This window comes from Amblyomma americanum, chromosome 2, assembly GCF_052857255.1.
Source record: "Amblyomma americanum isolate KBUSLIRL-KWMA chromosome 2, ASM5285725v1, whole genome shotgun sequence".
Lineage (NCBI taxonomy): Eukaryota > Metazoa > Arthropoda > Arachnida > Ixodida > Ixodidae > Amblyomma > Amblyomma americanum.
Window position 1 is genome coordinate 67,201,361 of NC_135498.1, and position 14,909 is coordinate 67,216,269.

At 45.8% G+C, this 14,909-nt stretch overlaps 2 protein-coding genes across 2 annotated transcripts; one reads left to right on the forward strand and one right to left on the reverse strand.

Moving 5' to 3' along the window:
- Nucleotides 1–1,382: 1,382 nt before the first annotated feature.
- On the reverse strand, nt 1,383–3,264 carry LOC144121358 (2,3-bisphosphoglycerate-independent phosphoglycerate mutase-like). The gene has a single exon (XM_077654548.1). The coding sequence runs from the start codon at nt 3,047–3,049 to the stop codon at nt 1,517–1,519; it is 1,533 nt and encodes a 510-aa protein (XP_077510674.1). The 5' UTR covers nt 3,050–3,264; the 3' UTR covers nt 1,383–1,516.
- A 151-nt stretch (nt 3,265–3,415) lies between these two features.
- PIG-A (phosphatidylinositol glycan anchor biosynthesis class A) lies at nt 3,416–14,805 on the forward strand. Its single transcript, XM_077654547.1, has 12 exons — nt 3,416–3,587; nt 3,698–3,854; nt 3,914–4,036; nt 4,272–4,447; nt 5,024–5,139; nt 5,686–5,793; nt 7,441–7,547; nt 8,234–8,316; nt 8,438–8,523; nt 9,855–10,038; nt 14,174–14,273; nt 14,621–14,805. Exons 1-12 carry the CDS (start codon nt 3,562–3,564, stop codon nt 14,684–14,686), a joined length of 1,332 nt encoding a protein of 443 aa, XP_077510673.1. The 5' UTR covers nt 3,416–3,561; the 3' UTR covers nt 14,687–14,805.
- The last annotated feature ends 104 nt before the right edge of the window (nt 14,806–14,909 follow it).

Sequence of the window (14,909 nt, forward strand, 5' to 3'; positions counted from 1 at the left end):
TCACTTTCCTAACAGTGTGCAATTCTCAATTTCCCTGTAAAACTCGCATGCGGTAGGTGCGGGGTTCGATCCCCAGTGCCGCCGGGTAAGCTTTCCCCTGGTCTGGTGCTCGGCTTATTTAGTGTGAAATGCTTGGGAAATGGGTCTTTGACCCCACCTTGCATGAGAAGTCGAAAATACCTTGTGCCACGGCGCTCTTTGGTCATAGATGCCCTTGCACCATAAAAATCCATAATCGGCATGAATTTCCCTGTAAAATGTTGTCACACAAGGCAGAATGTTCCCCAATGGTCCTGGGAAAAAATGTAATAAGTGATTCCAGTTGGAACCAACTGATTTTTGATGCCACTGAAACCAATTGGAACCAACTGGAAGCGCGTCCAATTGGTGTCCGAAAATCTAACTGGTACCCCGATTGGAAATTCCAATTGGAACCAATGGAGTTTTTTAGCTGGGTAGAGTTTTCCCCATTAATTCTCCTGTGAGACGTGGCCGTGGCTTGACGGCCGAACTGTGATACTGCGAGAAGATCGCAAGAGCGACGACCTCGGAGCAACCCTGTAGACTGTTTTTAGCATCGCATGTCTCGGTCTATTTTCACCGTCACCCCGCCGTTCGCTCACACTTTTGGCGTTTTTTATTTGTTTACGCTCGGCGCGCCAGCTTCTGGAGGAGCAGCAGCATTGCCTTTGAATTTCCCTCCTCCATATGTGTGGCATGTAACTCGCCCGCGAGGTAACAAAAAGCTAGCCGACTTGACTGACTGATGAAACCCACGCATATTTTTGCGTGACTTATCGTACCGGGCTAAGCAACGACTAAACCCCGATTCTACAGTACGAGTTCAAAACGTTCACCAAAAGCCATCCTTTTTGAGGGGCGAAAACTGCTGTGTCGTTGCTACGGGCACAAATTTCAATTCCGGTGCAGCGCTGGCGCCTTCTAACGTCAGTGGCGCCAAACAAATGCGCGCGTGCGTGCGTGGTGCCACGCACGTACTACGCGCGCGCTCGTTCGCCAGCTTCCTTGAAGTGGAGAGGATGCGGGTGATCGCGCGCAGTAGCGCGTAATGCGGGCGCTCCTGCGTCATGGGCAGAGCCTGCGTCGCTTTCAGCCTGTCCATTTCTGTGTTGCGAAATTTCCTGCCAGAGCCAACGCTTCGGTTCGCAATAACCTCTTGCGCTTAATCGTTGGCCTTTCTGTGTACTCTACAGCGCTCGCTGTAAGTGCAGCAAATTTGAGGATGTCAACCTTTCCGTTTATAAAAAAATTATGCAAGTGCACATGTATGCTGGGTACACTAAATGTCACGTGAAACAACAGCTCAGTTGAATCGTTACACAGCCAGTGCCAACTGTGCTATGAAAGAGAAACCACGCAAGGACAACAGCGACAGATTTATTGACACACAGTGAGAGATAAATTAGGGGCTTGGAACCTACGACTTTCTCTGGAAGGTCAGGAACTGAGTAGAGCCTCCAGGACACCGAGAGGATCTGTTTTCTTGTATTTCATCCTAGTGTGCTAGCAGTGACTTTCCGGTCATCTCGGGAGGTTGGGGAATCTTCATCAGGTCCAGAACAGTCGGGGCCACGTCGCACAGAGCCGGAGTGTGGCTTGGCTTGCAGAACTTGTGGCTCCCAGTCATGCAGAAGGGGACCTTGTTTGTGGTGTGCTTGGTGACAGGCTTATTGTCCGGGGTCTTCATGAGTTCTGCGTTCCCGTGGTCCGCAGTGACCAGCATCACGTAGCCATTCTGGTTACAGGCGTCCCTGATGCGCCCGATTCCTACGTCGGTTGCCTCAACGCCCTTTATGGCCGCCTCGTAGACGCCGGTGTGTCCGACCATGTCAGGCGGAGCAAAGTTGCACATGACGAACGGGTGCTTCTTTTCGGTGATGACTTTCACCATTTCGTCAGCCACTCCCTTGCTGCTCATTTCGGGCATCAAATCGTAAGTGGCCACTTTGGGCGAGGGCACCAGGCAGCGCTCCTCTGCGTTGAAGGCCTTCTCCTGGCCGCCGTTGAAGAAAAAGGTCACATGAGCGTACTTCTCTGTCTCTGCGCAGTGGTACTGGCTCTTCCCCTTGGCGGCAAGCCACTCGGCGAGCACGTTCTTTGGCACGGTGGGAGGGTACAAATTCGGAAAAGGATACTCCTTCTTGTACTGAGTCATTGTGTACAGCTTGAGGTCCTTGGGAATAACGCTGGTCTCGAAGTTGGGCTTGATTCCGAGGGCCTCGGAGAGCTGCCGGGCGCGGTCTGCGCGGAAGTTGCAGAAGACCAGCGTGTCGCCGTCCTTGATGCGGCCGTTGGGGTCTGTGATGATGGGTTTGAAAAACTCGTCGGTCTGTCTCTTGTCTTCAGGAGCGTCGTACAGGCTTTGGATGTGCTTGATGAGACTGCCGTGGTCCACATTGTCTCCGACCCCCTGGACAAGGCCTTCGAAAGCGATCTTGACGCGTTCCTCCCGCTTGTCTCGGTCCATGGCGTAGTAGCGCCCGATCAGAGTGGCAAGGGAGCCGTACTTGAGCTGAGCAGTCTTGTCAAGGACCTGCTGGGCGTACTTGACGGAACTCGTAGGGCTGGTGTCCCTGCCGTCGCCGAAGAACTGGATGAAGGTGTGGGGCACGTTGTGCTTCTTGCAGCCCTCCAGCAGGGCGAAGATGTGGTCGATGTGAGAGTGGACTCCGCCGTCGCTGACCAGTCCAAGAAGGTGGAGGCGACCGCTCTTGGACTTGGCCCGATTGCAGGCCTCCACGAAGAACTCGTTGTCCTGAATGGCTCCGCTTTTCACGTCCATGTTGATGCGTACAATATCTTGATACACAATCCTGCCGGCACCGATGTTGAGGTGGCCGACTTCGCTGTTGCCCATCAGACCAGCGGGCAGGCCTACGTCAAGCCCCGATGCTTCCAGCGGCAGGAACTGGCCTTCCGCTTTGCAAAGTTCGTCCATCACCGGTGTTTTGGCATTGAGGATGGCATTACCGTGCGGGTCGTTCGAAAGTCCCCACCCGTCGATGACAATCAGGCACACATTCGACATGCTGCGGCAGTTGAGACGGTAAACTGACAGTGAACTGAAACTCGGGCTCGCAAGGAATAGCCGACACCAACTAAGGGCAGTCTTCGTACCCTTGAACACCCTTGACACCGCGACCCCAGCCAGCGAGATGACGAACCACCGAAACACCGAAACCCGGAACCGGCGGCTTCGCTCGGCCTGCACACTGCAATGAATGAAGCTTTTCCTATATTGACGTTGGGCTGGGTGCGGCGCCACAATAGAGTTGACAAGACTACAAAAGCTAGTAGAACATTGAAGTTGAGTTGTGGTGTCGTGGCTACCACCATAACATTTCGAGTGCAATTTGTGTTCATTTGTCTACATAAGGCCAGGTTTTTTTTAGTTGTTGTGTCACGTGGCCACTTTCGCGCATGTCGTAGGTTACTTCGGCCCAACACCAATTTCGTTGTATGTGGTGTACTGCGATGACTCGAGTGTGTTACGTTCCCTTCGGATCACACTTGTAGCCCAAGACTCACTAGCTTATCAAAATGGAACGAAAGCGGCACCGAATTTGGTAATAATCTCCTTCTACTAAGCATGGCTTGATCGTTCTTCGTTTACAAGTCTGACGGCTAGTTTCGCTTTTGTGCTTCGGATCGTCACATATCTGCTCGTTTCTTGCAGCATGGTCTCGGACTTCTTTTATCCCAACACAGGAGGCGTAGAAAGTCACATTTATCAACTCTCACAGTGTCTGTTATCTCTGGGACACAAAGTTTGTGTAATAACACATGCTTATGGCGACAGGAAGGGAGTACGGTACATGACTTCTGGACTGAAGGTACGATCAATTTTTTTTTTTTAGCGTTGCTTTGTCGTTACTTGCCTTATATTTTGCAGGTGTACTACCTTCCCTTTCTTGTTATATACAACCAGTGCACTCTGCCTACCATTATGATCTCTTTTCCACTCATCCGGAATATTCTCATAAGAGAAGAGATCACGGTTGTCCACGCACATTCAGTAAGTATCGATTGCCCTTTGGTTCATGTCACTGGAATAACCCATTCAGTAATGTGGCGCTAAAGTATACACATCAAGTATGAGGAAAATATGCAGACACTGAATTAATATCTGATTGTTTGTCGTGGTTCACTAAACATTCACTTTATAATAATTTTATTGATACACTGTTCAGATTGCACGAGGCTATATTTATGAATTTCTTAATTGACGGTAAACCCTTTTTCTCCTGAAGGCATTCTCATCTCTAGCTTTGGAGGTTATGCTTCACGCTTCTACCTTGGGCCTTCGAGCTGTCTTCACGGACCATTCACTGTTTGGCTTTGCGGATGCCAGTGCAATCATCACAAACAAACTACTCAGCATGTCTCTTTCCTTTGCCAACCATGTGATATGCGTCTCTCATACTGGGTAACTGTAGCCCTATTTGCCCTTTCTTTCTTGCTTGGCTGTACTTTATTTTTTCCCCTCTGCCACAGCCTGGTGGCATTTTGCGCTTAATCTGGGCAGCCACATATTATCGGGCTGGTGCTGAAATTATGTCCATTCGGATTAGTTTTAACTGTCTTGTGTATAGCTGTGGCACCAGAAATAAATACGTGTCTTTTAGGAGTTATTGTGACTCGCCATTAGCAGACCCTAAAATGTCTGGCTTGCCTGAACCTGGATAGGTGATGGAAGTGCATGCAATCTCAATCTTTGCACGATGGCGACAAAATGGGAAGAGGCCATTGATACCTGCGTTTACTGCATGAACTTTGGTGCCTACTTTATAGTGTATTAGCGGAGATGTGATGTGCGAGTGCCTAAGGAAGCTAGGACATATTGTTTGTGTATTTATGGGGAAAACCAGCTTGCACTTGCCTTAAGCTCTTTCTATCTGCTTGTGTAGCCTTGTGATATGGCATAGACAGCAGCCGTCACATCATTATTTTTCTGGGCCATTAAATTAAACAGAGTGTTGCTTTTCTTGTACTTGCTTTTCAGTAAAGAGAACACTGTGTTGAGGGCAAAAGTGCCCCCTGCCAGGGTGTCTGTCATACCAAATGCTGTGGAGACTGCAGTTTTCTTCCCTGACCTGAACAAAAAGCCTTCCAACAAAGGTGAAGACCTGTTTTTGAGTGCCCGAGCACATGTTATCAGGCTAGTTGGTACATTCTTCGAGGCATAGCAAAGTTTGTGTGAATTACATGTACACAAGACTGGACGCAGGACGAGAGCTCCCTCCCATGTGCTTCTCCCGTGCTTTGTGTTATGCACGCATAAATGGGCAAACATGTAAATAATAGCTTACTGTACCTGTTGCCTACTAGATTATATATGGAGCAACATGTCACCTATAGACAGCTGGCAGGAGTTAGCCAGCGCTAAATGGAATCTTGCACACATTGTTAACTTTTTTCCTCATACAGTTTATTCATATATTGGGCTTGTGCTGGAAATTTCAGATATTCACACACTCCGGCTACTTAGTGTTTGACAGCAGGGAATAAATGTATTTTGTTTGCTGCACTGGCTTGTTCATTTTATGTGCACACCAATGCGTGCCACCTGCCTCCTTTCGCGCACTGGAACAAATTAACATGTTGATGTGTATATCTAGAAGAGCCTTTTTTCTGCTGCAGTCAACAAGAAATGTTCTTTTTCAGTGACAATCATTGTGGTCAGTCGGCTGGTGTACCGCAAGGGTGTTGACCTACTGGCGGGTGTCATCCCAGTGATCTGCAACAGGCATCCTGATGTGCACTTCATCATTGGTGAGCAGGAGAGTTCACTGGCAGGACGGTGTACCTCGACCTTTGAGTAAATATAGCGGCAATATAAATCAGATTTATGTATTGACATGTACGAATGGGGCCAACTAGCCATGCTTGTACTATTTTTGCCAGAGCTACCTTAAGCATTCCCATATTGCTGTTTAACACATTCACTGCATCATAGGTCACTGGTGGGTCACGTCATTTTTTTATGCTGTACGGTCACGAATACTGGGTCCCACGATGAAGCCATGAGAATTTTTATTCTGTACTGAGGTCCTCCTTAGACTTCACAATAGAATCCGACCTATGGCTTCATTATTTGACTCGGTAGTCGAGGCCGCGCAGCATGGATAAATGACGTGATCTGCCGGTGGCCCACGGCACACTGATCGTGATAACTGTTGTTTTTCCTTTGGCGGCTAGTGCCGGTGATCTTGACTTTTTTAGTGCATAGACGGCTTAAGGGTAACAATAGGAAGATTAGCATAGCAAAGAGGGAGTATACTAGCATAGATGTGTACCGGTTTACCAGACACTGGCTGCACACACACAGTGGCCCCGCCTGGCCCCACCCATGCCACTGTGGATGTATAGGAGGCGTCTGATAAACCGGTATATGTCTCTGCTATTACATATTTGCTATGCTAAAGGTCTCTACTATGGTTGGTGCTTTTGAGTAGGGATAGAATTCACTGAGGCTGAAATAAAGTTTGCCTTGAAATTACAAGCTGTGTTTAATTCTATGATTTTTGAAGTTCTACAAAGAGAAGTAAAAGGCTATGAGTGGTGAAGTTTAACTGGTGGAGGCCTGTTGCAACTGGTGCTGAAATTAGCCGTAGAGAATACAGGAGCTCTAGTCAGAGCATAGGAATGATATCATACATATAGCAACTGTTTGTGCATGTAGTAATGTGCACTTGGATACTTGCTTGAAGCTTTCTTTGCATTATGCAAGATGGTGCTAGGCTAATGCCTTGAAATTAGGCCATGTTTACTCCTTCCCTTTGTGACTAGATAGAGCAGCACCTTTCTTTTTAATTTTTTAAAAGAGTTTCTTAATTGCCTTTTAGGCATGGCAAACAAATTAACTCAGCATGGAAGTGTTCATGGTTGCATATAGCTCGGCAAAATTATCCCATTTTACAGGAAACTAGTTATGCTCGCCATTCTTTCTTACAGTTGTAATATTCCTAATGCTTTTCCATCCATCTCACATGCAAACTGTGTGACTGTCTATGAAATCTCAGGTAAATTGCTTGAACTGAAAAATAGTTTGTTACCATGCTCAAATTATCAGTAACAAGTTTTGTTGACGTGAAATCTTGGGGAAGCGTATTTCTTAGATGGGAGCGTGGTTGTTACAAGGCATTTCTTGGAGCATATAAAAGCTTCTTTCACTCTGCTTTTAACTTTTTAAAAGTTTTTTGAAGAAACGTGCACAGTGAGTGTTTGGCATCCATATGCCAACACCATCACATCCATACACCATTGCTTGATTGGACAGCACTAGTGCTACTCTGTTGTGTGTTGTCCAGTCTTAGCCATATTTCAAAATTTATATTGATTACCCAGTTTCTTAACCTTTTCCAGAAGAAATCAGGGCTGCATGTAAATGTTCTCACACCATTTTCACTTTAATTTCAGGTGGTGATGGTCCAAAACGGTTGGTGATTGAAGAAGTAAGAGAAAGACATCGCCTGCAGGAAAGAATTACGATGTTGGGAGCCATTGAGCATGACTCTGTGAGAGATGTGAGTGTTGAAGGATCACCTGCTGTCGTGCCTTGAGGAAGTGCTAAGAAAAGTGATATAAAAGCTTGTAATTGGTTGCACCTCTACGTTCAGGGTAGCCTTTGTTTATGATGAGTGCAGTACTGTGCACGCATGCAAGCTGTGAAGAATGGACAGTTTTTTTCCATTTTTGCATCGCATGAGCTGCAGTGTTATCAAAATAATTGAATGGTTGAATTTGAGCAGTAGAAAAGGATAATTGAACAAGGACTTTAGCCTGTGTTAAGACTGATATCTGCTACGATGGCATATATTTGATGAAAATCTACGTTTTATTTTCGCTAATTCTAGTCATATTCTTTTATTCTGTGTTAGTGACTTGAGCCACTAATTTCAACCTGGAATCTGCTATTCAGCACACTGATCGTTGGGAATGTTATAGAACTAAGCAAAGAGGATAGCGTCAGAATGGCCATGGTTGCTCCTGTTAATGTGTTTATTTTCCCATTAAAATTTCACTTCGTCTGATCACTCTTCACTGAATAATTGGTGTGATGTTGCCATGGTGAATTATTAGACTTTGGAGCAGATCTATGTTATTTTTATGTTGTTACTACTTACCTCTTTTTTTATTTGCACTGTAACCTCTGAATTATTGCAATCATGGTTGAAGCCATGCAGCTGACTGCAATGACGGTCTTTCTCAGGTGATGGTTCAAGGGGACATTTTCCTCAATGCCTCATTGACGGAAGCATTCTGCATGGCTATTGTGGAGGCATGTGCTTGCGGGTGAGCTTACTTTCATGGGCTTTGTTGCGGGAGAAAAAAGAAAAGCCTTGGGCCAGTTCTTGTCTGGCACGCTTTTCTGCGTATACCGAGCGTTCTGACTACTTGTGTGCCAACTGCCTAGCCTGCAGGTTGTGAGCACCAGGGTAGGAGGTGTGCCCGAGGTGCTGCCACCAGATCTGATCCACCTTTGTGATCCCAGCGTGAGAGGTGAGTTGAGCGCCGTCTTTTTTCTCTGTCTTGTTTTAGCGTGATAGCGTTAAAGGCCCTGTTCACCAGAAAATCTGGTGTTGGTGTCGGCGCTGCACCACTGTGCCAGGAGGGGTATGAGGACTCACAGGGATCTATGATTGTAAAGTAGAGAATGACCTGCTGCGTGTATGGGAATTAACCCATTATGCTATCGCGTCATACCCTTAAGGCAGAGCTTAAGTGTCCCCTCTAATTTTTATATATATATATATTTTAATGCCTCTCTCCAGTTTGAGATGGGCCGAGTGTGAGTGAAGCTGTATATGTGTTTAGCCTTTGTCTAGTACGATTGGGTGAAAGAAAAAAATTGTGTCTGACAGTGCTCCTTTCTGCCCTGAATCTTCTTAAGGAGCAGTGTGTTTCATTCGTGTCAATGAACTAGGTTAAATGCACCATGAATTATTAGTGGAGCTACTGCAGTCTCATGTTGTGGCCTGTACCAAACGGTAATTTATTCTGTGCTATTTTTGATCAGTATCTTTTAACAATGATTTGGGGTGCTGGATTTGAGCAGTGGTGTGTGCCACCACTTGGCTTCTACAGTCAGATCTTAGAGACAGACAGTCATGATGCTCTTGATCCTATGATGTAGATTGCTATTTGACTTTAGCCCGAGCTGAGATTGAGTTTAGAGTGCCTCCCAGAGTGTATGCCATAAGCATTGCATCCGTCACTTTAACACATTAACTATCACACACAGCGCCAATCATGCAAACCTGTTAAGAGTGTGCAGTACACTTACTGTATTTGTAGCTTTTAAACTATCATGACATACATCACTTTTGAGGTGCTGGAATAGTTTTTTTTTTTTCTGTACAGCTCTTGACCGAACCTGAAGGTTAAGGTATGCTTTTTTTATATTTACTCTCGGGATGAATTGCAACGAATGTTTGAAGACCTAGAAATGTAAAGTGCAATGGTAAGCCTAAAGGTTGATGTGAATTTATAGAGCCAGTGTACTAGGGAACAGTTTAGAAAAGGAGCGACAGTATGCAATAGTTAACAAGTTGCTCAGAGTAGTTAGGCAGTATATCGATCTAGGTCATGTAGTAACAGCATATCGAGGTCATAAGAGAAATTTTTTTGAAGGGAAATTGCATGTATATTTTAAACTAAAGAAAGAATTGTGTTAATGTGCAAGTTCCATATTTCAGAGGCCGAGACCCTGCGTTGTTCCACCACGGTGTTTCTAGTAGTTTTATTTGTGACAGCTGTTGGAGGTTGAGCATTGCAGTGCTATTCTGGAGTGTGTGGGTTGTTTGTTAATTGGAATGTACTGAACTGTGCAGGCCTTCTCGAAGGGCTGGAGTGTGCCATAGAGCGACACTGCCGAGGCGACGTTGTGCCGGCAGCAGAAGCACATGCGCGAGTGAGCAGAATGTACCAGTGGGAGAACGTGGCCAAGCGGACACAAGTCGTCTATGATGCCATCGAACATGAACCTCCAGTTTCGCTTAGTGAGAGGCTGGAAAGGTAGGCACCACCTGAGGTGAAATGCCTTCTCAACAGTGAAGAATCTGAAGGGAAGTGTGTGTATTACTTTGACAAGGCTATGCTGCTATTTGATTCGCACACAGAGCTTGTGGCTGGTAGTACCTGTTACAAACAAGCTAGTCTCCTGCACCTTTAGAGGAAGGCTAAGAGGTGTGGGTTTTTGTTTTTAAAGCGAAAGCTTTACTAGTGGGGAACCTTACTGGTGAGGTACCGTGGGGGTGCTGGGAGGAGGCACATGAGGTCACAACTCGCGCCTTTTCTCTCTCTCTTGCTCCCTAGTCACTACTGCCCAAGCGCCACTAGTAGCACTGAGCCACAGGTGTTCCGCCCACCGCACCTTTCCTCAAAATCTAACTTTCAATTTTTCAGTTTTCTCCTTCTTCTTTCCCTTCCTCCTTTATCCCTTCCTTTATGGTACCTGTGTCCACTGAGATATGTGAGATGGTTACTGTGCCATTTCCTTTCCTCAAAAACCAAACAAAACAAGTGAGGATGGCGTTCATAGAGTTGGTTCATAGAGTTCATTGGCGTTGACAACTTTGCATAGGCCGTTCATTTTCACGAAACAAAAGGCGCACAACGGACTCCGTGGGTCAGTGGAAACCTCAATCTCGCTTTCATGTACGTGGCGTTGTTCCCCAACTGCAAAAGCCTGCTTTGAATGCGTTCCACACACTGGATAGGCAGCGCGCCCTCTTTGCCATCCTGGGAGGTGGCATGCAGTTAATGGATGATTGCGAGAGATTGATCATCAGATGAACGCTGCGGCCTAACTATTGCTGCAGTGCCGCATGTCAGCCACAGCCACAACGCTGTCAGCGCTAATGCATTCAGGCCACATCTCTCTCTCACCACTGCCACATGTATCAAAGCACGAATGAGGCGTCCGCATATCCAGAGAGCCAGTTATGCGCCCTTCCTTTCCTCAAAGCCCATCGCCGTCTAGAACATTGTCAACGCTAACGCCAGTGAACATGGTGAACGCCGACATCTTTTGTTTTGTATATCCTGGATTAGCTGAGCTAATCCACATTAATTTTTTGTAGGCGGGGCTTGCTGTGGGGATGAGTATTGATGCTTGCTTATATTGCAGCTTGGTGCTCACAGACTAATTTTAAATGGGATTCTCTTGCTGTACATGTTTTCTTAGGGCTTTCCAATTGAAGTGTGATGGTGATGATGCTAGGGTTTTTTTGGCTCAAAGGCATCTAAAGACAAAGAGCGCGACCAGTTTTCCTGATGTACATCTAGGCCCAAGAGGACGCTTGGATTACGCCAGGACTGTTGGGTGGCATGTAATTTAAGGGCACAGGTAAAGCCAACACTGATGTTTCCATAAGCCACGCCTGCTTGGTTTACTGCGATAATAGGCAGGAAAGGTAAAGGACTACATAAGTGGTTGGAATTCATAATGTCTAAGTACACTGTACTCTCAGTGACACGAATCTGGTGTTCTCGAAAAATATTCATATCATCCGAAACAAACAAAATCTGTGTGCAGAGGCACGGGAAATGCATTCACGCTGATCTCTTTGTAGCTGATGGAATTTATCTGCAGCCACCCGCTATCTTTTGCTGCTGTCAGTACGTATTGTTCGACTGGCAATCGTGCATCAGCGATGCATGGGCAGTGCTTAATGCTCGATGGTGTGGCTGTGTACTCGTGCGTTCGTATCATCTGTAGTGGTGCGGGAGAGCGTTCGCCACACCCGAAATTTGACACATTCTGCACAAATCACTCTGGCCAAGGAATTTTATAAATTCATATCAGCCGTGATTGCATAACAGATAATCTGCTGTAACACTTAAGTGATGCAACACTGCACTTAATGCTGAACTGCTCATTCTTTCATCTCCTGTCTTTTTTATTATTAAGCACATACTGAGTGATATGGAGATTATGCGTAGACTTGCTGGTCATTTGCAAGGGGCCTTGTGATTTAGGTTCTATTTCTCTATGTAACTGCCTCGAGAAAGGTGGTGGGTGCTGCACAAGGTGTCCCGCCTGAGTAAGCTTATGGCTTATGGGTTTTAACGTCCCGAAGTGACTCGGGCTATGAGGGGCACCGTAGTGGAGGGCTCTGGATAATTTCGACCACCTGGGGTTCTTTAATGTGCACTAACATTGCACATCACAGAGGGCTGTGGCATTTTGCCTTCATCAAAATGTGACCGCCGTGGCCAGGGTGACTATAGGAAGAACCGCCTTGCATCCAAGGAGTATGCATTCTTGCAATTATGTTCAAGGCCATGTTGTTTATGTGGAGCTTCACACTTAGTGGTTAACGGAGCGCATTAGATCACCTTGTAACCAGTAAATATCATTGCCTTGAAGTTAAGTTGTGAGGTATTGGGTAATTTCAACTAGAGGGTAATAGTGACTACACATCAGTGATTCTTTAAGGTTGTGCTGAAAGCATTATGCAAAGCTTTCTTCAATAGACTAACGACAAGCACAGTCTAGTTGATGTGCTTCTAGCATTTCACCTGCTGCACCCATGGAAGCCTGAAATGAAAGCATTGTGGGAGAATACGGAAGGGCACAAGGGGGAAAAAGAATGAATATATATATACTCGGCCTAACTAAAGTCATCAAGTGCTTTGGAAGCTATGCATATCGTTGGATAGTGGAGGGATGAATTAAAAATTTGCTTGCACATAGTTGCGGTTTGTGGCTGGCTTGTGTTTTGCCTGTTGTACCATTGGCTACTGGGGTTGTTTGTTGTACGAGCCCTGGCCATACATGTGATGCTCTGTGTGTGAACGGTTTGTGAGTTGATTAGCTGATGCAAACCCTAACGTCCAAAACATTGCACACTGTAACTGTGCTGTGAGAACTCTGCTGTGTAGTGACAATGACAAAAAGTATGTCGGTGAATAGTGGCTGACCGTGGCCAAATTTAAGTTGCCTTTTAACTCGTAGAATACGTGCGTATACATGAGGACAATGCCAGCCCGGTGTTGCAGTGCATATTGGTATTGCAAGCTTTTTTGTAGAGTGTCTGCTTGCACATGCTGGTACAAACAGCGATCACCAGGGATTTCAGGTCTCAGTTTCAAAGGCTTGGCTGCAAATTTTAAATTTGTTCTTGAACTCCAGCTTCAGACAATTTAGATTGAATTTACATTTGACGACTAGACCATATTGTTGGAAGTCATTTGTGACTTGAAGTTTTCACATCTTCAATTGTTGAGCAGTTTTGTTGATATTAATGAACCAGTTGGCTAATTACGAAATGCAAAAAGATAATTCTTCCTACATGAGGTGAGCAACCTCCATGAACACCAGGCTGGTCCCATCTGTGTGACGCTTTGTATACTATTTTAGCACTTATAGAGGCTATTCCCTGAATTTAGCTGTTGTGTGTTTGTCTGAAGCCTGTTTGGTGGCAGGCTACTCACCTGCCCACCATGGTCAGGCAGCAGCTCAATTAATCGTGAGAGGTTACTCAGCAAGAGCAACCTGGATCACAACCCAACCCAAGCAACCCAAGTCCCACCGATGGCAGCACCTGCCGTAGAAGGGCAGTGGTGTATCGTTTGACCACTGCACCAGGAGTAGTAGGAAGACTCCCTGGGATCCATGAATGGAAAGACTAACTCCTCATATATATATATATGGTCATTAGCTCATTATCGCTATCCGAACAACTGCCATCCATGAACACTGGAACCGAAGTGAAAACTGAACTGCTAGCGCACCTAATTTGTATTTGGCCTAACTACGCAAATCAACCATCATTTTTTTTAATCGTTTGGGTTGTACAGTTGTCCACACACCTGTCTAGACTGCTCGAATGGGTGTGCTGTGCATTTATGACAATCGCCGCTGCCTGCTTGGCCTGATATAGCCTTTAAAGACATGAGGAGTTAAACATGATCCATGGGAATGTGCTTGCTTGATAAGGTCAGGTTTCAAGCCCTAGGCCACTCGTAAATGACGCAAGTGCATTCCCCTGTGTTGAGTTCGAGTGCTCTAGACAGATGTGTTGATAACTGTAGTTTAGTGGGGAAACAGTGGGATATGCTGCACTACTTGTAATTTGTTACACCATTGCAGCAAAGGCACCATTTTCTTGTTGTGTGACAATGTGTGTTTGCTGTGTTGCAACAGGGCAAAAGGCTGTGGCTTTGTCTTTGCTCAAATCTTCTGGCTAGTGATCCTGGTCCTGCACATCACCCATGTTGTGCTGTCCTACGTCAGGCCGAATTCGGTGAGTTCTTGTCCTGCTGTTGGTTGTCTGCATGACATAATGAGCCATCAACAAGATGCTGTGTGCACAAACTTACCGTTGCATTATTTTTGGCATGTGGTGAAGCACTGCGATGTGGGGATAACTCCTTTTAAAGAAATTATTTCCATTTTGATGCGCGGCTGCAGCTGGCTTACCACTTTTCTATCCATTCCACCGTCTTAATACTTATTAGGTTTGCCAGTTACAAAACTGCTATAACTGTTCATTTTGAAAATTACCAAAGCAAGATTAATTGTGCTCAACTATTGACTAAGCGCTGCATGACCTTATGTTCTGTTGTCTGTTTTCCCCGTTTTACCCCCCAGATGATTGACAAAGCAGTGGACTACCCATTTGCCAAGACCTCAGCAGAACACGCATCGAAATCATAAAAACCAAGCAAAAACCACAAATTTATGGCGGCTGTTTTCAGTACGCGGTACGCCAGATTTATTTACCACATACACATACATTGTGGATGCGAGCATGCGAATAAAATTATCTCAAAGTACTTGGCTGTTCTGTTTATTGCCTATTTGTTGACGATATCGCACTTTTGATTTCTCCCTACGATATTTGGACCCGATTTCAAGACAGCACCAGACTACTTGCTCC